This window comes from Lagenorhynchus albirostris, chromosome 2 (assembly GCF_949774975.1).
Source record: "Lagenorhynchus albirostris chromosome 2, mLagAlb1.1, whole genome shotgun sequence".
NCBI classification, from domain to species: domain Eukaryota; kingdom Metazoa; phylum Chordata; class Mammalia; order Artiodactyla; family Delphinidae; genus Lagenorhynchus; species Lagenorhynchus albirostris.
In genome coordinates this window covers 154,200,616-154,228,179 of record NC_083096.1, presented here as the reverse complement: position 1 = coordinate 154,228,179, position 27,564 = coordinate 154,200,616, and the positions used below count along the sequence as shown (strand labels likewise).

The 27,564-nt window shown below is 56.0% G+C and overlaps 2 protein-coding genes across 2 annotated transcripts; both read right to left on the bottom strand.

The window, feature by feature from the left end:
• LOC132514910 (bone morphogenetic protein 8B-like) lies at nucleotides 1–27,564 on the bottom strand. Its single transcript, XM_060140456.1, has 7 exons — nucleotides 27,228–27,564; nucleotides 11,990–12,179; nucleotides 11,414–11,562; nucleotides 3,528–3,722; nucleotides 2,662–2,741; nucleotides 1,993–2,103; nucleotides 1–150 (listed from the first exon to the last, which is right to left on the bottom strand). The coding sequence occupies exons 1-7, from the start codon at nucleotides 27,562–27,564 to the stop codon at nucleotides 1–3; spliced, it is 1,212 nt and encodes a 403-aa protein (XP_059996439.1).
• On the bottom strand, nucleotides 7,691–9,779 carry LOC132514909 (succinyl-CoA:3-ketoacid coenzyme A transferase 2, mitochondrial-like). The gene is given in 4 exon segments (XM_060140455.1): nucleotides 7,691–8,086; nucleotides 8,315–8,713; nucleotides 8,716–9,064; nucleotides 9,066–9,779. Coding segments are annotated over 4 exon segments (1,587 nt in total). The 3' UTR covers nucleotides 7,691–7,961.

Genomic DNA, 27,564 nt, shown 5'->3' with positions numbered 1-27,564 from the left:
TCAGTGGCAGCCGCAGGCGCGGACCACCATGTTGCGGTGCTTGCGCAGGATGACGTTGTTGTTGCTGTCGTAGTAGAGCACGGAGGTGGCGCTCAGCTTGGTGGGCGCGCAGCACGCCTTGGGCACCGCGTCAGGCTTCATCAGGTGCACCTGACGGGGAGGGGGCGGCAGGCAGAGGCGTGAGAACGGCGGGGACCCCGTCCCATCCCCCAGCTCCTGCTGCCCGGGCTGCAGCCGCTCGCCCCTCCCCGGCGCCATCTCGCCCCGCAGCCCGGCAGGTGCTGGCGCGAACTCTGCCCCGGCCCCGCCCCCCTGGCCACCCCCACCCCTCCCCCCGCCCCGCCGCTGCCCTCAGGCCCAGCCTGGGCACCTGTGGCTTCTGTCACAGCCCCTCCAGTCAGACAGGACGACCCAGACCCTGCTGGCCCCCGGCACGTGTCCCAGGTCCTGCCTGCGCCCCTGCAGCGCCGCCCCCGGGGTCCCCTCTGCTCTTCTCCCTGCGCTTCTGCAACGTCCCTGATCGTGTCTTGTCCGCATGAGCTGTTTCTGGTCCGTCTCCCCCTCCAGACTGGGAACCGGTGAAGGTCCGTGTTACACCTGCTAGCGGCCAGACTTCTAGGCTCACCCTTGGGGTGTCCGACACTGTTGTTTCTCAAAGCACCTCCACCCCTCCTAACAATTTCTAGGCAGGGATTGTTCTGGGCAGATGACCACTGAGGGCACAGGGACCGAGTCACCTGCCCAGTTCCATGGCTGAGGCCGAGGCCGCGGCACGACTGGGACCTGGCACGGGGATCCCGCTACCCTCCTCCAAACAGCTCTACCCCTAAAGACAGCCCGACTGAGTGAGCTCTTGCAGCCTCCACAAAAATATTTATCTGGAGACTCGGCAGGATGAGCTGCCGTTCACCCTGGACTCTTCATCAGGGCCCCACATGGAAGGGCCCGGAAGGCAGCCCCCCAGCCTGTCAGGGGCTGGAGAGAAAAGGGAACCTGCTACCATCCACCGGGACCTCCCAGGCCTCACGGAGGCCGCTGAGCAGGACCTGGGCGAAGCCGTCTCATGGGGGGCCCTGTCCGGCAGCCTGGCCCCCGGTCCCCAGAGCCCAGCCTTACCCCAGAAGCCCCAGCTCTGAGCAGCCTGCTGCCAGGACAGGCTCCATCACCCCTGACCTTCTTCAAGGAAGGCAGCTCCCCAGGGGTCCAGCAAATCCCATGTGACCATTGGGAAAGGAGGCATTATCCTGGGGTCCATGCTGCCCTAACTCATTTGCTCTAGGGCATCACCTTGAACAACCTGTAACTGCAGTGTCCAGGTCAATGTTCTAGAAAGAAGCCTCAGCACTAAAAAACATTTAAAACACTTAGCGATAAGCAGCAGCAACAGTGTTCCTATTAGAAACTTTTTCAGCATTTAGTTTCCCCAGACACCGGGGCATCAAAAGCCTGTAGAGACACAAAGAGCCCAGAGGGACCCAGAAAAAAGAGCCAACGGGAAAGGAACAGGAGGGGAAACCAGAGGGGCACGGGGTACCTGGGGACTCCTGCACAGGAAGAGGGGGCAGAACACACACGTGTGTCACCCACCCCGACCCTGAGGGTGTGTGTGACACACAGGAGGCCGAACGTGCCAGTGAACATGGTGCACGTGTGTGTTCCGAGGGCACAAGTAGCCGTGTGGGATGCCCGCCTATCATGCACGGGCTGTGCCTCTGACCACCAGCAGGCGGGCCTTCGTAAGTCTGGTACCCACCGCATGGACGTGCAAGTCCCCCATGTGAGTATGTGTTCAGGTGCATGGGTTGGGGGTGGCCCACATGGGGACCAGTTTCTGCACGGCTGTGGGATTTCACTGCACGTGCATGCAGAAAGGTTTCCATGTAGAGAAAGCTCCCTGACACAGCAGTGCTGCCATCACCTGCTGGCTGCACGCGCCCCTCTCCTCCGCAAACCCCTCCCCTGGGCGTCCAGGCAGAGGGACGCGGTACTGACCAGGGACTGCAGGATGGCGTGGTTGGTGGCGTTCATGCAGGAGTCCAGTGGGAAGGAGCACTCCCCTTCACAGTAATAGGCTGAGTAGCCTTGGGGGGCGATGACCCAGTCCTGGGAGCAGGTAATGGGAGAAGGTGAGTCCCATCCATGTGCCCCTCCCGAGCCCCCCAGTCCAGCACCTGTCACAGAACAACTCAGGGCTGCCCCTTACCCTCCCTCAGCCTCAGGGCCCACCAGCCCACCCTCGGGCCCCTCCCAGGGCAGTTTCCCCCAGAGGTCTGACATCCACCAGAAGACCCTCAGCAGACAGGGCTGGGCACGATCTCCGTCCCCTTCATGCGCCATCAGCGCTCAGCTTCGTCCTCCCCAGCCCACCCCCAGTCACAGCAAAGGCCAGAGGCACTGCCCACCCTGGCCTCAGTTTTCCTGCTGCAGCTCTGACATTTTATGGCTAAGGATTCAGACAGTCTCCATTTTCATGGTTTTCACAAAAAAAGCACTTTTCACTACAGAAGCAACACATTCTCCCTTTAGAGAACTTGGAAAAACACAGAGGAAAATAAAACAAGAAAATGCAAATCCCCCATGTTTCTACCTCCTCTTGGACATACACTTGCCATCTTCAAGGTGGGGACTGTCATTTAGGAAAGAAGGAGAGTCAGGAATTACCAGCCAGCCAAGGTCCTGGAAGCTGACATAGAGCTCATGCCGACGGCACACCTGTCGGCCGTGGGAGCCGTGGACGTCGTCTGCGGGGGACAGAAGGGGCGAGGTCTTTGCTGGGGTTCCCGCTCTGTGCACCCACCACGGGGAGCTCCCGGGGCGGGGGACGCCCGGATGGGCTCATTTGTTGAGTAAATGAACGATGGGAAACTAACCCATTTGGTCTCATAAAGCCCATCTCTGCAGCTCTGCTGGCGCCGTGACCCTGGTCAAGAACCTTCGACGGCTCCAGATGATTCCCCGTGGTTACAGTCACCCCACGCTCAGCCCAGCCTCCCCTGACTTTCTGCCTGTGACTCCCCATGGTCCACTCAGCAGCCCGGGGACCCTCTGCTGCCCAGCAGCCGCTCCTCCTTTCCTCCGGAGACACCCCTGACCTCATACGCCTCTCCAGCCACGCCCATTCCAGAGGACAAGTGGCTCCCACTGAGGCCAAGCAAAGCGTGGCTCCCCGTGAAGGAAAGCAGGGCACCAGGGGGCTCTGGTCCCCAGGGGCTTGGCCTGGTAGGGACACCTTCACAGAAACGCTTGGATCCTGCAGGGCGCCCGGGGCAGCACCGAGGGCCACCAGGGGCACCTGATTTTGACGGGGGGGTGGGGGGGGCCTGGTGAGCCAGGGAGGGCAGGAAGGGACTTCAGGGCAGCAGGGGCAGTGAGGGCAGATGCTCAGAGCCCTGGAGACCGTGCAGTGGCTGGTCCCCAGGGTGCAGGGGCAAAGTGGTGTCAGGAAAGGTGGCTGGGTGACTGACCATGAGCCTGACCCCACTGAAGCCAGGAGGGTTGTGTCCCCACCACCTGGTCCCCAACCTCACCGAAGATCCCCGGCAGTTTGTTTGGGGGCGGCAGCTCGTTGGTTCTTTTCGGCAGCCTCCTCCTCAGGGGCCTCACCGCCCGAGGGGCTCGGACGGGGCCGGCGCTCGCCCTGAAAAAGGTGACCACGAAAGGCTGTTGGGAGCGCGGTGCCTCTTGCCCCAGCAGACCGGCCAGGCCAGGATCCACGCTGCGCCCTGAGACGGAGAGAGCAGAGAGGGCGGTCACTCGAGGGTGGGGCCCTGCACAGGGACACAGCAGGGACCTCTCTGTGGGCGGGCCAGGAGCATGGAGCCTGAGGCTGCAGGGGACCCACTGGGCCTCGGTTTCCTCCTCTGAAGACCCGAGTCCCAGGTCCAGCCCCAGCCCCCAGCGGGCAGGTCTGCAGGAGCGGGGGAGGGTCCTCGGGAGCACAGGCTCGGGATTAGTGATGGTCCAGGGCACCGCCCGTTGTGACAGCGCTTTACAGCTTTCAGTCAGTTCACGTGATGATCTCAGCCAGTCTTCATGGTGACGCCAGACCCATCATTTCCCTGAGAAGCATCAGAGCCCCTCGGTGACGGCTCAGAGCACCACTACCGGGGACTCTCAGAACCAGGGTTCCCATCCATCGCGGGGCCCCGAGGCCCGAGTTCTGCCTTCCACCCCATCCTTTCTGGGGATCAGTGTAGGATTTACAACACCCGGCTGGCGGGAGCGGCTGCCAGGACTCAGTGCTTGCTCTGCTGAGCACCGCCCAAGAGCAGGCCACTCACCGACGCCCCCAAACGAGACCCCAGGCTCCGCGGGCAGAGACATTTACCCCAAGTCCATGTTCAGACACGTGCATCTAATTCCAGAGCCCTCCTTATCCATTTAAGTTCTCAACCAGCGGGTTTGTGGTTTGAAAAGGAAGAAAGAGAGAAAAGGCTGTGGGCAGAGACATGACTGGGCAGTGATGCTGGTAAAGTGGAGCAGTGATGCTGGTAAAGCTGGGGTTTTACCCGCAGCTGCTGAAGCCTGAGGAGGCCGGAGAAACACACTGCTCGTCCCCGGAAAAGCCACCTCCACCAGTGACACTATCTTCCTGTGCCTCTTTGCAGTTCCAATGACCTCTTGTGTTTTGATTGTCAAAGTGATTATAACAACAACTGTAAAGAACCTTAGAAAAAATATCACCCATAAACCCCTCCCCTGCTACAACGCATCATTTTCATTTTTCTGGGATATTTTCATATGTTAATTTACATTGTGAGCATAAGAAAGAAGTCTGTATTTTTCCCGATTTTTCCACGTAAACATTTTCTTGGTTGTTAAGTCTCAACTATGAACATTGCAAATGTATAAAATTCCTTTGAGTAGATACATCTGAATATTTAGATATCAGTTCATCTTTAGACATTTATTTCCTGGCTTTCATCATAAAGATGAGAATGTGATAGAACCTCTTCATGTCCTTTCCCTGTGGAATTTTCTCACACTAAACAACAGGGCATGACTACAAGCTCACTGTTAATGTTTCTTAAAACCCAGGGCCGAACATCCCACTTCCAGGTACATTTCACCCCAGTGTTGCAGCAGTGATGCACAGGCATAGACACACAAGCCCATATATGTATGTGTACACACACGTGTGCATTTATACAGCTAGTGTACACATGTGCACATACATAAACATGTGTGTTCTATTAGTGGGTCTCATGATCCTCCACTGCACATTACAGGTCAAGGACATCACCGGCCCTTACACAGCTGTGCTTTAGCCCTGAGTCCATAGGCCAGAGTTGACTAAACAACTAATCGACCAGAGACTAACCTTTGACCTATGACATCACCTGCCACAAACATGCACTGGGCCCATCAGAGGTGCCACTCAGGGATGACCCCGCTGAGACAGGAGCTGACACTGGAAGGGGCCCAGGGAGAAGCCGTTCGGGGAGTTTGGGTCATGGCAGGTTAGGGTCACGAGGAAGAACAGCAGGCCCGTGAGGATGCAGAGCCACAAGACACACAGCAGCCCTTCCACAGAGGGAAGGCCCGTGAGGGCACCAGGAGGAGGCCGTGGAGCGACGGGGGCAGGCGGGCGGCTGTCGTCCACGCGGCACTGGAGCGGAGCTCCACACCTGGTGGACACATGCGGTGGCCTTGGTCGGCAGCCCTCCAGGCCTGTGTGTGCAGCCGCCCTGTCCTGTGAGTCCCTGGAGAGCCCTGTCCACTGAGAGGCCAGGGAGACCTTCGGTGCTCCCGAGACTGTGCTCACTGTAGGCTTTTCTTGTGCGACTGTCTGGTCAAGGATTGTATTGGGGTCTCCTGGGCGCAGAGAGATCGGGTCACAGGGCAGGCCCTGGCTGTCCAGGTGGTGGCCCCCAGGCTGCCTGGCTCTGGCGGGACCCTTTCCAGAAAGCAGAGGCAGGAACTTCAGGAACCTCTGAGGCCCAGGGTCCCTGCCTCTAGACCTGAACTGTGAGGGTGCTGGCAGGCATGCTGTCCCCTTTGTGAGAGACGTGGGATGTGTGGCCACACCTCGAGATGGGGGCCACACTGTGGCCTCCCCCAGCACGCAGACCCAGATGAAGATGCTGCTCCTCTGGGCCAGGAAGGCCCCTGACACCTCCAGCCTCCCCCCATTTCTGAGTCTACCCCATCAGGGCCCGGATGTCTTGGCAGCTCCCCTGCCCTATCACAGCCCTGGGGATTCATGCCCCCTCCCCTGGGCCAGGCCAAGATTGCTCCCATCTCTCCCCAAGGCCTCTTTCTCCTCTGGGTGCCACCTGCCCCTTCCCTGCAGCCCCTGCCCCGCCTCAGCCTGCGGTCATGGATGTGACCCTAGTGCCACTTTGAAGGACAATCAGGACGCCTGGCTGAAACCCTTGGAGGGGATCCAGCTGTGACCAGGTGTGCTTTTGTCCCACAGGTTATTTATTTCCTCACCGCATGAGAACTAGGAACTCAATGCTTTTCCTTCTTTCTATTGTTTAACAACCCTGTAACTCGTCTGCTTCTGGAAACCTCTGCCTGTCCCAGGCTGACGCTGGAAGATGTCTCCCACCACGCAGGGCAGATCAGGTCCTCCTCCCCAGAAGCCCCAGAAGGTGCTGCACAGTCCACTCAGTGACGTCCATCCACTGCCCGCCTGGTCACGGTCCCCTGACACTCTGTGGCTGTCCCCTCAGGGGCACTGTCTCTCCACTCCAGGATCCGGGCCTCCCATCAGGGTGAGGCCACAGGGAGCCTCTCTGAAAGGGCTTCCTTGACCAGCTGGAGCTTCCTGTTCTTACCCACGGGTTCCCATCCATTTTGTGCAGCCCTAGAGCCGCACTGAGAAAGCGCAGCCTCCATGGCAGGCCTGGGTTTGAACCCCACACACGCACACACGCAGACACGCACGCAAACGGAAACTCATTTTTTTCTGTCTAGTTTGTGAGACTGTGGCTTCAGGATGAAGTACGTCACTGCCCCTCATGGGTTTCAAGGGAGTTTGAACAAGAGGCTGGTTTAGGCTCCGTAACAGAGAAGAAGGGAATAACTGTCTGATCTGGACAACACAGGATCGCTATGATTTAAGAAGAGAAAACCCATTTAAAGAAGGGTCTAAGTGTCTGATCTGGATGACAGAGGAACACTATGATTTAAGAAGAGAAAACCCACCTAAGTCCACCGCCCGGGTTTGTAGAACTTGTCCCATCCTAAGCCGCAGCCTTTGGCCACACACAGGCGAGCCGTTTATTCACAGAGGAGACTTCCTGGTGCAATGTCGGCACCAGTCTCTCCCCCTTCAGTTGCCCCTATTACCAGTTTACTGGCCGCCTAGACGGTCTTGCTTCCCTTCTAGAGACATCTATTTAGCTACGAGGAGGAGAAATGTGAGAGGCAGAGGAGGTGAGGCTACAAGGAAACAAAACTTAGTGACAAAATGAAAGTCCCCTGAAGGAAAGTCAATAGGGCCAAAGGAAAAAATCTTTCATTTAGACAGCATTTCTCCTGGTTACGAATTCACATTTATGTGTGTATGTTTTCATAGTTCCAGTACACTAAAACGGTGCCTTCCGCAGACTCTGGGTGGAGTTGTTCCTCCCCCATCACTTTTCCCTACGTTTCATGATTCATTCACAAGAGCAGGAACTTCAGTGAAACCTTTCCCATGGGATCATCTCAAGCTGCATAGAATTTAATGTAAATACCACAGACAGGGAGGAGGGTGATTGGAGCAGAGCTTTCTCAGAACTCACAGGACATATAAGGTCAGTGCCTCTGTTTTCCTTTTGTTTTTAATTAAAGGCATGTCCCTCCCGAGAGAACAAAGCCTATCCAGTGGCAGCCAGTCTGGGATGGCAGGAGAAAGCCGGCCAGGTGCTGGTGAAATGCAGAAATGTGACTGAGGCTTTCTCAGGATGCAATCCAGGAGGTTAAAGGGAGAAGTACACGCTCTGGGACCAAGGTTCACTTTCCGGCTAGGTTTAGACGTGCTGCATGGGTCTGAGATTCGGGGAGATGGCAAAGGTGCTCCCCGTGCTCTTTTTGATGTCCTCCACCATCAGGCCGTCCCAGAGCTCTATCAGGGTCAGTCCTCTCTTTTTTTTTAAATTAATTAATTTTTGGCTACGTTGGGGCGGGCATTTCTCTAGTTGCGGCGAGTGGGGACTACTCTTCGTTGTGGCGCGCAGGCTCAGTAGTTGTGGTGCACGGGCTTAGTTGCTCTGTTGCAAGTGGGACCTTCCCGGACCAGGGCTCAAACCCGTGTCCCCTGCATTGGCAGGTGCATTCTCAACAACTGCGCCACCAGGGAAGCCCAGTCCTCCCTTCCTGTGCATGTCAAACACAGCCTTCTCGGTGATGATTTCACCTTCTCTGTCAAAGCGGTCCACGCACCAATTCCCAGTCAACAGTCTGGTGCATTTCTCCAAGATTTTGGGTTCACTGGCCTTGGTGGAGTGCTCCGTGGTGACCATCACTCTGGTCTCGGTACTGGACACCAGATCCATCGCACCCCCCATTCCTTTCACCTTCTTGCCAGGTATCATCCAGTTAGCCAGGTCACCATATTTGGAAACCTGCATGGCTCCCAGCAAGGTTAGGTCGATGTGTCCCCCTCAAATCATGGCAAATGAGTCATCACTGGAGAAAAAACAGCCCCCAGGAAGAAGGGTCACTGTGTGCTTGCCCGCGTTGTTGAGATCGGCGTCCACCTCCTCTTTCAGTGGGAACGGACACAGCCCAAGATTCCATTTTCACTGTGAAGATGAACGGTTATAGTGGGGCTGATGTAGCTGGTGGCCAGAAGAGGGACTCCTATGCCCAAACTGGCTCACAGGCCATCCTCAAAGTCAAGAGCTGCCTGCTTGAGGATCCGTGTCCTTATACTATCTGCAGACTTGCATATTTCATCATCCTCTTTCCGCATCGTTAAACGCTCATTTCTTTTCTCATATTTTCCCCCCTGTATTCCTCGATCTAAGTAAATGTTAGGAACATGGATGTCCTCTAAGTAAATGTTAGGAACATGGATGTCCTCTGGGGCAAATGGTCCCAGGTCCACAATTTCTTCAAACTCCACCACTTCTCGCAGCTTTGCACATGGGCACGTTGAAGTTCCTGGCGCTGGCCCTGAAGATGACGTTTCCTGCCCGGTCGGCCTTCCACCCTTTCACCAAAGCAAAATCGGCCGTGACGTCGTGCTCCAGAAGGTAGTGCTGTCCGTGGAACTCCCTCACCTCCCTGGGCGGACTCAGGATGGCGATGTGGCCGTCCTCTAAGTACGTGCTGGGTGCGCCTCCCTCCTGGGCCAGGGTCCCGCAGGCCGTGGGGGTGTGGAAGGCGGGCACGCCGGCGCCCCCCGCGCAGATGCGCTCGGCCAGGGTGCCCTGGGGTGTGATCTCCAGCTCCAGCTCGCCCGCCAGGTACCGGTGCTCGCAGAGCGAGTTCTCCACCAAGTACGAGCAGACGATGTGGGTGATCTGCTTGGTCCCCAGGAAAAGGCCGAGCCCGAAGTTCTCCTCCCCCACATTGCTGCTGACCACGGTCAAGTCCTTCACGCGGGTCTTGAGCAGCGCCCCTATCAGGTTCTCCGGGATCGCGCAGAGGCCGAAGCCCCGGACCATGATCCTCGCGCCGTCCGGGATGTCTCTCACGGCCTCCACGGGGTCCGCGTAGGACTTGGCACGCGCGCGGGCGCTGCTGGCGAAGCCGCACACACTGCCCGTCGCCAGCGCGGGCACCGAGCGGCCGGCGGGGACCCGGCGCCCGAGCGCAGACTCCAGGAGCCGCAGGGCTGCCATCGTCCGCTCCGCTCCGGCTGGGGCTCCGGCCCCGGGCCCAGCGGGGACAGGCGGCGGCTGTGCGCGCCCCGCCCGCGCGTCACAGGGCAGGGGGCCCCCGGCGGTGATGCGGCCGCCCGGCTGGCTCCTCCGCCGCCCCGCTCCGTCTCCGCGCTTCCCGGGCCGCGAAGGCGGGAGGCGGGACCGGTCCGGACCGTCAGGCGGGACTGGAGGGATCCGGGGACCGGCGCACGCAGGCCCCGAGGCGACGTCCCTCCGGAGAAGCCTGGGCGCCGTCTCTTTCCTCTCCATCGTCACCCTTCCTCCCCGGCGCGCTACTCCCGTCCCCCCGCCCCCAGATCCACCTGCACGTCAGCGGTTCCCACACCTGTGTCCCCAGCACGTACTGTCCTGGAACCACATTTGTCACAACTAATCAACCAATACTGGTATCTTATTATTTACTAAACATCACGATCTATTCAGATTTCATTAGTTTTCCAGTGTCTTTTTTCCAGGATCCCACCCAGGGTCCCACATTGGCATATAGTCATCACAACTCCTTAGGCACCTCTGGGCTGTTACAATTTCTCAGACCTCCCGTGTTTTTTGATGACCTTGACAGTTTTTAGAAGTACTGGTCAGGCAGGTGTTCTGTAGAATGTCCTTCAGTTTCAGGTTGTCTGATGTTTTTCTCATGGTGAGACTGGGGTTCTGGGTTTTGGGGACGAAGACCATGGAGGTGAAGTGCTGTTCCCACTCCGTCAGATCAAGGGTGTCTGGGAGCTACATGACGTGTTCATGGGAGCCTGAGCACCCGGCTGAGGGGTGCCGCTCAGGTTGCCCCTGCAAAGGTACTGCCCCAGCCCCCGGCATACTTTGGGAAGCAAGTCTGTAAGCGCAGCCCACACTGAAGGAGGAGGAGAGATGCTACACCCCCTCGAGGGGGAGTGTCTCAGAGGTTGTTTTATAGAATGTTGAATCAGATCCTGTCCCCCTCCACTGCTATTAAATAAGATGACATTTATTTCAGAGTTACTGTTTTGCCCACCTCTCTCAGCCTCCTCACAGCTGTTGCCCAGCCCCCTGTGGTCCCCGCTGTACCACAGACACACCAACCCTGGGCCCACCAGGAGGCTCCCCCCCAAACACCTGCTAAATGAATGAAGGTGTGAATCCTCATTCTACAGATGAGGCTTAGGAAGGTAAGTAACCTGCCAAGGTCACCGAGTTAGAAGGCTGCAGAGCCGAGATTCACACCCAGGCCTCTGCCTCGGAGCCTGAGCCTGTGACCGCTTCCCCTCGCCCAGCCCAGGACGGGAACTCCTGGTGCAGAAGGCAGCTCCGTAGAGTAGAAAGAATCTCCCATTTCTTGGGGAGGGAAAACGTGGACTCACTCTGAGCAACACAACTGTTGGTCCTACAGAAGGAGAGGAGGGACTCTCGGCTGGTAGGGGGTCTCCTGCTGTCCTGCACTGCGGGAACCTCACTCTCTACCCACTGAGCCCCCGCGGAGGGGTGGAGGTATCCCCCAGCGGCACAGGTGGAAAAGGCCAGGCCTCCAGGGCCACGTGAGGGGCTCGAGCTGCGCCTGCCGCCAGCAGCTTCCTCGGAGGAGCCCCCAGGGGAAGGTTCGCTGCTGACCCGAGTCTTACCATCATCTGTTTCCACATAGAGGCGGAGTCCCAGGTCCTTGTTACGGTTCAAGAGCCAGCGGTCACTGGCTGCTGTCACGTCCAACACCAGCCAGCCCTCGTCCCCAGATCGGAGCGTCTGAAGATCCAAAAAGAACAAGTCAGACTCCCTGTGGACACGAAAGAACAATTAACCGAGGGCCGGCACAGCTGCCTTTCCAGTGCCCTCCTGGGGGACCATTAGTGGGGCATCTACCCCGCCTGGCTCTGGGGCCTTACATGCCTTTTCTCACTGCGTCTACTGTACAAAGGTGTTACTGTGCCCATGTACAGATGCGGAAACTGAGGCTCAGGTGCTCAGTGACCTGCCCATGTCCCACAGCTAGGACAGTAGGATGGGGACTGGAATCCAGGACTGATGCTGGGCCTCTCCCCACGGTGACACAAGGCCTCGGGCCAACCATCTTTGTGCTTTGAGGGTGGGCTGCCCAGGAAGCTCCCCTTCTGTCCTCTGGGAAATGTCCCCCCTGGCACCCAGGGTTGGGCCGGACCCTCCGACAGAGGCTTGAGCGGGCCCGCGGGGCGCAGGGCAGGCACCTGTTGGACTGCTCCAGGACCACCTGGAACATGCTGACGTGGAGGGTCCAGTTGAGCAGGTGGGTACTGGGCAGCTTGTAAATCCGGAACTCCGCGGCCGTGACGGCCTCCCCCGCCGGGATCTGGGTCAGGTCAAAGCGGAACTCCTTCCACTGGGGCTCCTGGTGGCCCAGGGTGCGGTCCCGCTCCACTGCAAGACAAAGTGGGACTGGCGGTCACTTGTGGTTCCCGCTCGGGCTCCGGGGTGGGCAGGGCCGGGTGGGATCTGGGGGCCTGGGCAGTCTGGGTGGGACCGCTCCCTGCTCGAGAACAGGCTTGTCCCAGCTCTGCCTCCTGGGTGCCGAGAGGGCTCGGGGAGCTGTGTCGTGAGGCGCCCGGCACGGCACCTGGCACACGGCGGTGCCACAAGGGCAGTGTCCATGTCTGGTCCGCAAGCCCCAAACCCAGCCTGCCCCGCTCAGCACCCTGCTGGCTCTGGGACCCACAGATGGGCACAGGGCAGGTCCCTCCTCTGGGGAGATGGACATCAGACCCAAGGCAGAAAAGGGCCACGGTGGCAGCAGGGACATAGCTGAGTGCACCTGGGCAGGACGGGGCTCCCGGAGTCAGCCGGTATGTGGATGGGAGTTGAGGGGACAGAGGGCTTTGGAGCTGGGCCTTGAGGGGTGAGAGTGAATTTGCCACGATGTCAAGGGAGAAGGATGCTGCAGAGGCAGGGTCCAGCCTGAGCAAAGGCCTAGAGCCGAGGAACGACAGCACCGGCAGGGAAAACAACAGCCATAAAGCCCAGCAAAGGGTGGAAGGACGGCAGGACCCTCTTTGGAACAAGGGGAAGCAGGAAGCAGGGCCGGAGGGAGACACGGAAAGAACCAGGAAGAGGCGAGGTAGGATGACAGCTCCTGGAGATGCTGGGTCAAGTGCTGGGGAAGCTGGAGGGTCCCATGGCATGATCTGAGCAGGCTTCCCGGAGGAGGTGACACCTGAACTGGCCTTGAAGGATGGGACTGACTCTTGGTAGGTGGATAAGGTGGGGGAGAAGACATTCTAGACAGAGGTCCTGCACAGGTGTGAGGTGCTGGGGCCGCCCACCATCCCGCAATGTGCGGCTCAGGGCATAAGTCTGGCTGTGGCCTAACTGCGGAGAGCTGGAATTCTGGCCTCGGAGCGTGGGCTGTGCTCTGGCCAATGGGGCGTCAGGGCTCTGGGCAGCAAGGGAGTGTGGTTTAAGGGTAGAGTGGAAGCTATGTGTGGAGGCGAGGGTAAAGCCCAGGCTGGAGGGGACCCGAGGCAGGCCAGCGGCAGGGCTGCTCTAACAGTCTGGGCAAGAGACCGCAGGAGCAGAATAAACCCCATATTTCCCCAGCTGCCCGGAAATGCCCAGGACAGTATATTTAGAGCGTCTCACTTTAGCCTCCTGTCACTTTCAAACACTAAAAATCTGTGTTTCCGCAAAGCAGGGGCGGGAGCCTCCCAGAGCCTTCCCCCAAAACCAACACTGAGATTTTAATTACATGTCTGTGAGTCTTTTTAAAAATTCTCTCTCTGGCTACTGGACTCAGCGACCACAAGTCACCAGGCTGGTGGCAGAGGCGGATGTGGGAGCACTTCCTGTCCTTGCGGTGGAGACCTGGTCCGGTGATGGATGGGCAAACAGCTGTGCTGGGCGGGTCCAGTGGACACATGTTTGGGCAGGAGATGGGCGTTTCATCCCCTGACCAGGGAGGAGAGGAAATAGAACCTCCATTGTCTGACAGGGTGCTGGACCCGCAGTAAATGCCCAGCCACGAGCCAGGCTGTTCCAGGGGCAGCGTGTCATAGGAGAATCCGGGTCCTCCCATACAGGCAGGGCACGGAGGGCAGTGTTCTGCACCTTTGCCGAGTGATGCTCGCCATGAATATCACCACACGAGTCCCCTCCTCCCTACACACTCCCACACAGAGCTCTGGGGACAATTTCCGTGGATTCGGTAACTGCAGAGACCACCTCGGTTACGTGACTGTGTAAGCATCCCTGATCTACTGCATGAAATAGGTCCAGGCTGTTGGCTGTCACAGGGTGTGGTCCTGAGAATAAGGAGGGGTCACTCAGCCATGCCCGGAACCTGACCCCTCTCAAAGCATTCTTATATATCTGCCCCCAAGGCACAGTGGGTGACCCTTGGTGGGTCACTGGGAACCTCTGTCTGCAGGCCTGACACTGACGCATTCATGTTGTATCCAGGACCGAGGGAACAACCACAGACCTGCCAGCTCCCGCGGGCACCAGACTCTGTAGCCTCCCTCCCTTGCTGAGCTGGGGGCCCGCCTGTGCTGGGTCAAGAGAGCCCTGTTCACCTGGGTTGACCCCAGTTCCAAACTTCCATCCGGTGCATTTGTGAAATCGAAGCCCACCACCCCCTCACCCCCGCAACAGATCCAGCACAGGAAACTGCCCACCCCAGCAGGTCCAGGCAAGCACTAGAGGCGGGACAGTTTTAGGAAAATGATTTTCATCAGAAATTGGTGAAATATCCTGAGTGTGGAACTGGGTAAAGAGAGTGACTCCTTTATCTGACGGTCAGTGGGGAGGGGAGGGCGAGGCCCCCTGTGGAGTTGCAGGTTTTTCAGTGCCTGTGGCTTTGAGTTAGGAGAGAGAGTTCCCAAAAGCTGGTGTTCTGGGAAAGCATTTTCTGGCACCTCTATTTCCCCCTTGTTAACTGTGCAGACCGAGCCTGTTTTAGCCAGAGAGGCAGCTTAGGGCATCCTGGAGGGTTCTGGCCAGTGGTCAGGGCCTCACTGCAGGCCTGTCCCTGCACTAACCAGGTATGGAAATCCCCTCTGGGCCTGGTCTTCTCCTGTGTGAACTGGGAATGAGGAGACACCCAGCTTTCCTCACAAGTCCATGAAAGGACTTTGTAAATAGTCAGGCAATGGACTGGGAGGGATGGCTGTTCAACAGGAGTTTGGGATGAGCCTGACTTGCAATCTCCCAACTTTGAGCCAAGATGAGATACCCTCGAAGGCCATGTCAGCAACTGCAAGGCCATGGGGTGGAGGGGAAGGGGAGATTTTGAGTGATTGTTTTCTAAATGAGTGTACTCATCATTCATTTATTTATTCATTAATTTATCAAGTTCAATTTATAAACGAATTTATCAGGTTCTTACGGTATGTAAGAGTCTGTTCTGACTGGGAGCACAGCAGTGAACAGACAGAACAAGACAGTGCATTCACAGTGTTTACAGTCTAACAGGGGAGACAGAAGAGAAACAAACAAGACAAATAAAATAGGGGATGCCATTTCTATTGTAAGTAAAATACAGAGCATTATGGTTTCAAGAGGACTGGAAGGGGTAGGGGGGCTTGTCCTTGGGTGCTCAGTATGGCCTGCGAGAAGGAAATAGGTAAGCGCAGATGTGCGTATTCTCACATGGTGCTGGTAGGGATACCATGGAGAGGAATTTGGCAACATCCTTTTGCAATACCCTGGCAGAATTACCTATGAATTTATCCTTTGACCCAAGATTCCCAAAGACACACTGGCAAAGATATGAAAAGACAGGCACAATGCACTTCATTGGGCACAGGGAGCAGACAAAGGTATGTCTGGCTCCATAGGCACCTTGCCATGTTTATTTTCCACAAAATTATAAAAAGCTGCCCAAAGTGTTCAATCACTGAACCAGCTTTTCTGTCTGGAGAAGCAGCAGCACATTAATTTACTTTCTGGATCGCCTTAATGCAGCCCCCAGAACAATAAACAGTCACGATTCACCAGGGAGTGCTCACTGGAGCCTCGGCCTTCGCCTCCAGCCCCTGATACACCAGCTCCAGACCCCGCGGTTGAGGGGAGGGCCCACAGGAGGAGGCGGCCTCCACCACCATGTCTGAGGCCCTCACTCTGCCTTTCCATGTCTGAGGCCCTGCACCCACAGCTCAGGCTCCAGATGCCACCCGCCCAACACCCTCATCGGCTTTGGCTATTTTTGTGCCTCGACAAAATGCAGAGTCACCCGGACAACCTAAATCTGTCTTGTTCCTGACCAGAAAGTAAGACTTCAAAAGACACCCCCTTCCTCCAGTCCAGTGTGGCTATTAAGAGAATGGCATCTTCTGACCTGACAGTCCTTCCTGCCCTCAAACCCTTCCCCAGCCCCTCAGGGCCCATGGGAGGGTCTTACGCTTGGCTCTGCTGTCCAGCCTCCGCCCCTCACCCACACAGGCTGGCCCTGCCCATCCTCACGGCCTCCTGGGCCTTCTGGTGCAAACACCCTCCCCCTGGAGTCCCTCCCCGAAGCCGCTCTCTCCGGGGTCGCCCCATCCCGCCAAGGATAAAGGCTACTTTCTTCTCGGTCCAGCTGTGAAAGCCCCCTTGCCCGCCTCTGAGCCCACACACATCAGCCTGCCGGGCTCTCCCTGTCCCCGTCCCGGGGGTCCCCGTCCCTGGTTCATCTGCCCTCTGGACGGTGACCACTTTGAGGACACAGACTGAACAACGTGGGGTGGAAACGGGAGGCCTCAGCAGTCTGCTCATCCAGCCCCTCGTGTCCCGGGGGCCCAGAGAGGGGACGCCTGGCCCCTCATCCCAAGGGCTCCTGGTCCCCAGGACAGCGGCTCAGCGTCCAGCAGCGCAGCCCTGGCCTGGGGCGTCCTGCTGGTCTGGGAGTGGCTTCCACGTCACCGAGGGTTTCCAACCCAAGCCACCCATGTTCTCACTTTACTGTGGGACTCGCCTCCGTTCACGGCCCGGCCCCCGAGGTGGAGGACAGGCTCCCTCGGGGCCCCGAAGGCGGATGGGCTGGGCCCGCCGGGCTGGTCCTGCTGGTAACAAGGCCGAGGGGTCCCTCAGACCTAAGGAAACACCCGGGTCTCCGCGGCCCGTGCGGGTCCCGAGTGAGCTGCAGAATCCATCACCCCCCGGTTCTGCCCCTTCAGGGCTTCCTCCCGCCCAGGAATCTCAGCGCTGCCCAGAGCAGGCCCCCCGCTTCACTTCTGGGGGTATTTTTAGTCAGTTCTCATTACTGACTTTTTCAAGAGCTGTTTCCATAAATGGCTCTGTGCTTATAATTACTGGTCCAGGCCTCGGCCGGCTTCAGAGCCCAAATTAAAAGGGAACAACCTGCCCACTGCACCACATCAAGCCCGCCAAGGCCAAACATAGATCCAAGGAGACGTGAGCAAGAAGGATGCGGTTCCTCCAGTTCAAACCCAGGAAAGACCTGAACTGTGGGGCTTTCCAGAAAGACGTGGTCACGGTGACACATCCCCTCTCTCCCGTGGGGAATGGGTGCCCGTGAGGAGTGGCGGGTGTCCTCCCGCCCTGTGCCTCAGCCCTGGAGGAGCCCCATCAGTGGGCAGGGAGGGTGGGGGACACATTCTTCTGTGGGAGCTGGAAAGGCCTTCGTGGCAACCCTGCCTAGATGGGAAACTGAGGCCCAGAGGGGCAGAGACTTGCTGGGGTCACGTGTCAAGTTAGGGGCCCTTCACGTGGACTTGCAGACTTGGAGCCCTATAAAATGAGTGGCCCTGGACTTTCTGGGTGGCGATACTGGTATGGGGGAATCACCTCTCCACAAGATTCTTCCATCAACAGGCGCCTGAGAGGTGGCCTGCTGAGGCCACCGTTCTCCAGGCAGGGCCCTGCAGGGACTCGGGTCCCAGGGGAGGGACAGGGTGATCTGCAAAGATGGGGAGGCTGGAGGGACCTCCCTGGCGGCCCAGTGGTTAAGACTCTGTGCTTCCAATGCAGAGGGCGTCGGTTCCATCCCTGGTCAGGGAACTAAGATCCCACATGCCGTGTGGCATGGCCAAATTATAAAAAAAAAAAGCAATAATAAAGAAAAAAGATGGGAGGCTGGCCCTGCTTATGTGCCACCCGTCCAGGCCCAGAGTCAGATTTGGTCGCCGTTCTGAGGTTGTTCATAGTTTCTTAGTAGGGCCGGGGGGTGGGTAGGAGAAAAACGGACTAGATGCGCCCCCGAATCAGACAGGCAGAACGTAACTCCATTCCTAAGAGAAATACAGATGATCGAGGTGGAGGGCGCTCGTGGAGGTGCCTTGGGGAGGAGTGGTCAGAGAACACTTTTCTAGGAAACATAGTTGAGAGTGGTGGAAGAATTCTGACAGGCAGAAATGGAGTAAAGTATCTGAGGCAAAGCACGGAGGTGGGAAATAATGTGTCAGCTCCCATTTTTTGAGCACTGAACTGTATGCCAGGCACCACCCTGGGCACGTTACACAGGCCATTTTTGTTAATGTTTACCTAACTGTGTTAGTTATCTATTGCTGGGTAACAAATTACCCCAAATATAGCAGCTGAAAACAACCAACACTTACTATTTCACATGGTTTCTGAGGGTCAGGAATCCAGGTGCTTAGCTGGGTGGCTCTGTCTCAGGGTCTCTCATGAGGTGACAGTCAAGCTGTCAGGTGGGGCTGTGGTCTCTGGAGACTTGACTGGGATGAACAGACCCACTTCTAAGCTCACACTTGTGGCTGAGGGTAGAAGACTCCTCATGTGGACCTCTCACGACATGACCTTTCCTCAGAATGAGTCATCTTGGGGGTGGCAGGTAGAGCCCAAGACGGAAGCTGCAATGTTTTTAAACCTAATCTTGGAAGTGACACAGCATCGCTATTGTCACATCCTATTGGTCACATAGACCAGCGCTGGCCCAGTGTGGGAGGACATAAGGGTGTGAAAACCAGGAGGCAGGGATCATTGAGAACTATACTGGAGGCTGGCAACCACAGCAACCCTGTGAAAGAGGCATTCTTCACCCCATTTTATAGCTGAGAACACCGAAGATCAAGGAAGTTAACTGATTTGCACAAGACCACACCCAGAAGCCCCCAAGGTGGGATGAGAGTCTAGGTGTGTCTGTCTCCAAAGTCTACATTCTTTCTCCCCATCCACAGCCTCATCAGGTTGGGGACATGTCAAGGGAACACCGCAGGGTCCTGCTGGACTAGAATGTCAAACGCCGAGTGCCAGGCTGGCAAGAAGGAACACGCAGAAGGAGCCCAATCAGGAGAAGCCATGAGTGGATTTTCACTTGAGGAACTGGAGCTCCAAGAACAGGCTGAGAGCTTTTTCACCTCCATGCCTCCCCTCTGCCTGGACACCTTCTCCTTTCACCCGCTTCTGACTAAGTTCTACCCTTCTTTCAAGGTCCAGCACAATGCCACCTCCTTCAAAGCCTTCTCTGTCCCCCAGCCAGGAGGCCATTCATTCCTCCCCCTCTTCTGGCCTTGTTCATCCCCCACAAAAGAGAGTGGGACCTGGTCTGTCTTCTGCAGCACTGAACCTTCATGCTCGTATCTGAGTGAGGGAATGGCCATTTCTCCCACTTTGCGATCATTTACATTGAGTTGTCTGTGGGCCTATCTTTCCCACTGTAATGAGCGGATCTTGGGCTGGGGCTCGTGCTTTGGAGTGGGCACCAAGATAACCAGGGAGGGCAACAGCACACAGTAGGTTCCCAGGAGTGTTTGTGAAGCAATAACCTCAGACTGAAGGATCCAACCTTCTCCATACCTGGGTCTTGCAGCCTTTGGCTTCCCCAGAACCCTTCCTGTATTCAGAGCCCTAGACTGTTCTGAAGGAACGGCTGCGGCTCAGGGGGCAGAGCCAGCAGTTAAAGGAAATAACTGGGTTTTACTTCTGGTCTTGTCACTGACCAGCTGGACTTGGGCTAAAAACAAACAAACAATCAAACCAGGCTAACATTTACTGAGCATTTACCAGGCACTGTTTGAGCCCTTTACATAGAGTAAGTCATTTAATGCTCATAGCCATCCTAGGAGGCAGGAACTATTATCGCTCTCATTTTACAGATGAGGAACCTGAGGCACACAGCAGTAAATAACTCACACAAAAGTCATATAAATATATCTTAGGTCAGACTTCCTGGGCAACAGGCTGAGTGGGTAGGTTTAGTCGAGAGTGTTCTTGCAGGGACCAAGGCACAGTTGAACAGCTGACGCGATCACAAAAGGGTCAGCCCATCCCATCTGCACGGGGAGCTCTGGGCTGATGGCCCTTCACAGTTGTCCCTCCTTGAGGCAAGGGGGCTGGGCATTTATACCCCAATAAGCCAGGATGTGGGGTGCCCTCAAGGAGGGTGCCCAACCTTGAGCAAGAAGCTGGTGGACTGATGTCGAGAGAAGGACCCAGCCGTCAGCAGCCCACCCTCCAAGCAGCTGGTGCAACAAGTGACGCAGTCCCAAAGAGAATATCTGGGGAGCACCACAGCATCCACTAAAAACAAGTGGCAGAATGGGGATCTGATCCTGGAACCGTGTTCTTACCACTCGGCTCCAGGTCCCCAAGTAAATGATGGGGGCGGGAGGGTAGACAAACACAGCAGGCTCTTCCGCATAATTCTGGCTACTGTTTACTGAGCGGTGCCAGGCACTTGCTAAGTTTTCCAATGCCTTAACCTGTATAACCATTGCACTATGGTACAGGTATTATTATCCTGATTTTAAAGATGAGGAAACTGAGATGCTGAGACTTCAAGTAACCTGTTCAAAATCTCACAGATCTCAAGTAGCAGACCCTGAATTAAAACCTGGTCTTCCCCACTGTGCTCTCCCACCTCCAAGGCCAACCTTCCTCACTGCTGTGACCCAGTTTTCATATCCGCTCCTTTGGATCTGGGCACCCAGGACCTTGGGCCAGTCACTTATACTCTTTGAGACTAGACTTCTCCCCTGTCACCTAGGGGCAATAGTAGTCATTTATCTCAGAAGGGTGAGAAAAGACTGAGAAGATGGGGGCGGGGAGGAGTAGCCAGGCATCAGGGATTCACAGGGCACACCATTCTGGTGGCCAAACAGAGTTTTGGAGAAAAGAGACCCACCTTCAACTCTTGGACAGAGAAATACCTTTGGAAACCATCAACAAAATGAAAAGGCAACCTACTGAATGGGAGAAAATATTTGCAAACCACATTTCTGATAAGGGGTTAATATCCAAAATATATAAAGAACACACACAACTCAATAGCAAAAAACCAAACAATCCAATTTTTTAAATGAGCAGAGGAACTGAATAGACATTTTTCCGAAGAAGACATACAAATGTCCAACAGGTACATGAAAAGGTGCTCAACATCACTAATCATCAGGGAAATGCAAACCAAAACCACAATGAGCTATCACCTCACACTTGTTAGAATGGCTATTATCAAAAAGACAAGCGGGGCTTCCCTGGTGGCGCAGTGGTTGAGAGTCCGCCTGCCGATGCGGGGGACGCGGGTTCGTGCCCTGGTCCGGGAAGTTCCCACATGCTGCGGAGCGGCTGGGCCTGTGAGCCATGGCCGCTGGGCCTGCGCGTCCGGAGCCTGTGCTCCGCAACGGGAGAGGCCACAACAGTGAGAGGCCCGCGTACTGCAAAAAAAAAAAAAAAAAAAAAAAAAGACAAGTGATAACAAGTATTTGTGAGAATGTGGGAAAACGGGAACTCTTGTGCACTGTTAGTGGAAATGTAAATTGGTGCAGCCACTATGGAAAATAATATGGAGGTTCCTCAAAAAATTAAAAATAGAACCACCATATGATCTGGCAATCCCACTTTTGGATATATATCCAAAGGAAATAAAAACAGGATATCAAAGAGAAAAAAGTGTAAGTATGGTAGTGGTCACTTTGCAATATGTACAAGTATTGAATCATTATGTTGCACACCTGAAACTGATATAATATTATATGTCAATTATATGTTAATTTAAAAATGATATCTGCACTCCCATGTTCATTGCAGCATTATTCACAACAGCTGAGACGTGGAAATAACCTCAGTGTCCATCTACAGATGAATAGATAAAGAAGATAAGGCGCGTGCGCGTGCACGCGCGCGCACACACACACACACACACAAGGGAATGCAATTCAACTATGAGAAAGAAGGAAATCCTTCCATTTACGACAACGTGGATGAAACTTGAAGGTATTACGCTAAGTGAAGTAAGCCAGAGAAAGACAAATACTTCATGATATCACTTATATGTGGATTTTAAAAAGTTAAAAAGTCAGAAGAGTAGAAAAGTGGTTGCCAGGAGCTGGGGGTGGGGGAAATAGGGAGAGGTTGGTAACAGGGTACAAACTTTCAGCCGTAAGTTGAATAAGGTCTGAGGAGCTAATGTAAAACGTGGCGACTATAGTTGATAACATTATTATATAATTTTGAAATTTGCTAAAAGAGTAGAAATTAAATGTTCTCACACACAAAAAAGAATACATATGTGAAGTGATGAATGTGTTAATTAACTAGATGGGGGGAATGTTATATGTATATGTATAGTAAATCATCCTGATGTACCCTTTAAATAACTTACAATTTTATATGTCAATTATACTTCAATAAAGTTGAAATAAAAATAAATGAATAAAAGGTAGATAGATAAAAAGAAAAATAATGTGGTCACTTAATAGTCACTTTCAAGACGGATAAAGGATTTATTGTTAAGTGAAAGACAAAATGGCAAAACAGTGGGCATTTAGACTCCACTTTGTAAAAAAGAATAACACAAATTGATAAAATATCAGGGCTGGTTGCTGGGGAAGGGCTAAGCTAAAGGACTAAACATTGGTTCTCCCTGAGGTAGACAGAGGATTACTAGGAGCTTCCATATTATATGTTTCTAGACATATGGTCTGAATTTTCTATCATGAAATTCTATAATGAATCTATATGGTATGAATTTTCTACAATGAATATGCATCAGTTCTATAAATCCCAAAACAAAGATAATCATGTTCCTAGTTTACAACACATGCTCACATTTAATACAGTCCAATTCAGCAGCACGTACTGCACCTAATGATGGGCCCTGGGCCAGGAGGAGAGGCAGCTTCTGTGTAGGACAAGAGCAAAGGATGTGCAGGCAGGGAGACAACCTGCTGTGTACCTTGGGAAAACCACCAAACTACCCTGAACTCACTGTCCTCTCTTTATTTTTATTTTTATCTTGCGGTACGCGGGCCTCTCACTGCTGTGGCCTCTCCCGTTGCAGAGCACAGGCTCCGGACGCGCAGGCCCAGCGGCCATGGCTCACGGGCCCAGCAGCTCTGCGGCATGTGGGATCTTCCCGGACCGGGGCATGAACCCGCGTCCCCTGCATTGGCAGGCGGACTCTCAATCACTGTGCCACCAGGGAAGCCCCCTCACTGTCCTCTTTTTAAAGAAAGACGTGACAGTAAATGTGAGATGACATGGAAGGACAGACATGGAGGTTCTGGGCATGTGGTCATCACTGGGTGTCATCTCACACAATCCCTGAACAGCCCCTAGGGTGGGTGCCATGAGTATCTCCATTTTACAGAGGAGAAGACTGAGGTTCCTAGAGGTAGACTGAAAATCCAGATCACACTGAGAGTAGTGGGCGGAGTCATGATGCAAATTCTATTGAGTCCCAGGTCAGAACCCCCAGCCCAGTCCTGCCTGCCCTCCCACTGTCCATCCGCTCCCGGTTTCCAGAGAGAGGCGTCACTGTCTAGACCACGTGACAATCACCTTGTGGCTGATGTACTGTTATCTGTCTCTCTCTCCCACTGGAAGGTCAGCTCCACAAGGGGGGACTTAGTTTCATTCCCTGTTATATTCCAGGAACTAGAAGGGAGCCTGGCACAGAGCAGGTACTACATGACAATTTGTGGAGTGAATTCAGGAAAATATGCAAGAATTGCCTACTAAGGAACCAAAGAAAGTGACCCTGGGGCTCACGGAGGGGAAGGTCAGGGGGCTGAGCAGGACCCGGGCCAGGTCCCTCGCTCACACTGAGCCCTGCGTCTCCCGAATCCAACAGCCTCAGCTCATCCCCACCCCTGTCCTCAGCCACCCAGGACCATGGGAGTGAATCAGTCCAGTCCAGGGAAGGGTCAGGACAAGTGAAGACGGCCCATCCAGTTCTGGCTACACTTCTGCCTGCAGTGCTCTTTGTGCCTCAGTTTCTCACTCTAGAGCATGGGCACCTGGTGCTCCAAGGAGAGGAGGCGGAGAAGGGCTCAGGAGGCACATGCAGAGGTGGTCTCTGCTGCCTCATTCCTCCCTCAGGGCTGGCTGGGCCGGCTGAGGCCCTCGGGGGTCCAGCCAGTCACACCGAGCTGGGCGGAGGGATGGGTGGTGGTGTGAGAAGCTGCCTCCGAGGAGCCACAGGGCCGGAGCTGGGAGGCACCTCGTTTTTCTGACACCATCGCTGTGGACTGGACAGGAAAGCAGAGGCCCAGAGAAGGGAAGGGATGTGGCTCGGGACGTGCAGGAGTCCACGGCAGGCCCAGGAGGGACAAGAACCTGGGCGCTGCCTCCCAGATCAGGGCCTCCTCCCCTGAGCTCAGGCGGCACCAGGGACAGGCTCCGTCTGCTCCTCGAGGGCACTGGTCCCGTCACTGTGTCCTGGCCAAGGGGAGCCAAGAGTCCACAGGCGGAGATCGACAGGCAGGACAGGCAGGGCCCAGCTCTGACCGCAGCCCTGGCCCCCAACACAGGCCCTGTCAGTCACGACACGGCTCCTAAAGCATCTGCTCAAAAGCAGAGGCCTGACCCCTGGACGGCAGGCCCAGGCCTCTGGGTCCTACAGGTGCCACTGACAGTCAGGGGCCCGGCAAGCACCAGGCCCGGCTAGCTTCTCAGGAGCTGATGAGGCCGATAGGAGAGGTGGAGCTGGAGCCAACAGGTGTGGGAGCCTCGGCGTGGGCGCTGATGCCACAGCGACTGCTGTTAGACTCCACGGTGGTTCAGGGGCCGCTGACCTTCAGGGGCCTGGAGCCGGGGCCTCCAAAGGAGGAAACAATCCTGGTAGGTTCCATCCCCCACATCAGCCTAGGTAATTACCAGTTAAAACTACTCGAACTGAAGGAGTTTTACTAGTGCGATTAGTACATGAGAATAAAGAAGGCCCTCAGACAGCTGGCTGGACTGCCCACAGGCCAGGCTTCCACTGAACAAAGATCTGCTTGTTAATCCACAGCGTCAGAGGCCTTAGATCTTCATGAAACACCCAGAGGTGGTGTGGGAAGAAACTGGGATTTGGAATCCACAGCCTGGATGATGCCATGGATGTGCTGTGTGACCCTGGGTTGGTTATTTAACCTCTCTGAGCCCATGAAATGAGGCTGGTAAAACAGCTTCACAAGTTGCTGCATGGGTGAAATGAGTATTTATAGGACTATGGAACTTCAAATGCTAGTTCTTATCAAAAACAGATAGAAACACCTTTGGCTGACTTTAAAAATCTGTTTCTGGGTTTCACATGTCTATAAGACATGTGGGGACATTTCCATCACATCCACACCAAGGCTGAGCAGCAGCTGGGAGGGTCTGGTATCAGCACTGACCAGGGCCAGGTTCACCCTAAAAAGGAGGCTGACTTTCTGCCCCTCCCCCTCTATCAACCTATCACACAACAACTCTGAGGATGGATCACTAGGAGCTCCATTTTACAAGCAGAGATCTGAGGCTCAGAGAGGGCAAGGGACTTCCCTAAGATCACAGAGCAGAAGCTGGAGGGCAACCAGCTCCTCCTGAGCTCGGGGTGCTGCTCGACTCACAGCAGCAGCTCCCACCAGGGCTGTGCACCGCTTGCCCCAGGGGATGCTGGGGGAAGAGGGACATGGGCTAGGCGGTGACTCACTCAGATGGACGGCTCCCCTGGAGGCATTCTCAGGGTGACTGCATCCACAGCTCTTCTTGGTCCTGAGCCTGGGGTCAGCTTGCCCCCAGCACGGAGCTCCAACCTCAGTTCCACATGTGGTCGCCTCTGTTCCCAAGTCCCCACCCCTGCCCTCTAACCAGGAAGGTGGCATCTAGAACCCGCCAGCCCAAGTCCTGTGCCTGGCACTGGGCTCTCCGCAGAGGTTAACGGCTGCCTCCTGCTGCTCGCTCCCCCACCTGAGCCCATCACGAGCTCTGGTTTGGGGGGGACGGGCCTCCTTGAGGCAAATGGCTGAAGACCCACAAAACTTACTGTCACTCTGACCCCTGGGTTCCTCTGCCGAAATCCCTCTGAAAGCTCTCTCCACCTTGAAAGCCTGCCCTCCTGACACAGAAACGTCACCTCCTTGAGCACTGGATGGAGGGCCAAACAACCTGGGCCTGTCCTGGCTTGGCCACATAGAGGCCACATTGTCCTGAGCAAGACACTGCCTCTCTGAACCTCACTGTCCTCATCTGGGAGATGGGGATGAATATCATGTTGCTAACAGGGTTGTTGGGAGGGTTAAGAGCGGTGCTGTACGTGAAGGGAGGCTGGTGACCATGGCAAGGATCCTCTCCCTGCTCTGGGTCCCACAGCTCTCCCCACCTGAGGCTGAGCTGTAGTCCTTGGGTCCCCAGGTCCAGCCTAGTGTCTGCCTCAGCTCAGACTCCTGCCCCTCACTGGCCACAGACAGGAGGCAAAGCAGGTGGGGGACATATGTTCATGAATGTAGATTAAAGAGAGTTTAGTAATGGAAAACGTTATCTTTGAGAACTTTAAGGGTAAATGGCTCCACGATTTGGAGTATAATTTCTGCAGAGAGGAAAAGCTGGGCTTTACCTGGGAGAACAGAGGGTCCAAGCTGCCCATCAGGTCATTCAATGGCCTGGACACTCATCCCATGACAAGCCAAGTCCCGGGTGTGAGCCCAGGGTGACAAGACCACAGTCCCTGCCCCGCTGAGCTCAGAGTCTACTCCTTCTCCACCGTCCCACCCCGCAGCAGCACCCCACCCCCAGGTGGCCCAGGGAAGAGGCTGCTGTGGACTCAGAACAGCTGGGTCCTCATCTCTACTCTGGTGCTTTGATGATGTGACCAGGGTTTTCCACGCTGAACTTTGTCACTCTCTTCAGTACCGCCCTTATCAACGTGACAGCATCATAGCCTCTGTTTACTCATCTGCCTCCCTTCCCAGGACCAGACTGTCTTCCTGGCACTGCCCGCGTCCACCCAACACTACATGAATCTTACCATCAGATGTGTTTGGCTGCGGGTGAATGTACGCCTCTGGGACTCACATCCCTCATCAGTCCCTGAGGGATCGGCAGCTCACCGACCCCCAACCCCCTGAGACGTCGCTGCCCTGACCCGGGCGGTTTACTCTCCCGCCTTTCCTTGTCCATGACAAGGGGATTCCCCGCTCCCAGCAGGGCGCTCGCCCTGCCCGAGGTGGCGCACACGCCCCTGCAGCCCGCGCTCAGCCTCCGAGGGACCCCTCGGCCAGCCGTCCCCCACGTGCCTTCTCGCGGGGTCGCCGCCGCCCACCCCGGGCCCGCTCTCACCCATGTTGACGAAGCTCATGACCAGGTCGGCGCGGCCCAGGCGCCGCTCGGGGGTCCCGCCGTCCTCGTCGTCGTCGCCGGCCATGGCACGATACATGTCCAGCATGAAGAGCGGCGCGGACGCGGGCAGCCGGGCGGCGGCGGGCGGCGCGCGGGGCCGGGGCCGCCCGGGCAGCCCGAGCACCGCCAGGATCTCGCGCTGCAGGTAGCGGCGCTCGCGCGGGCCCAGGCGCCGTTGCGGGCAGCCGGGCGAGGGGCGCGGGCCAGAGGCGCCGCCGCCGCTCAGCGCGCACAGCGCCAGGCCCAGCAGCCAGAGAGGCCCGGGGCGCGCGGCCAT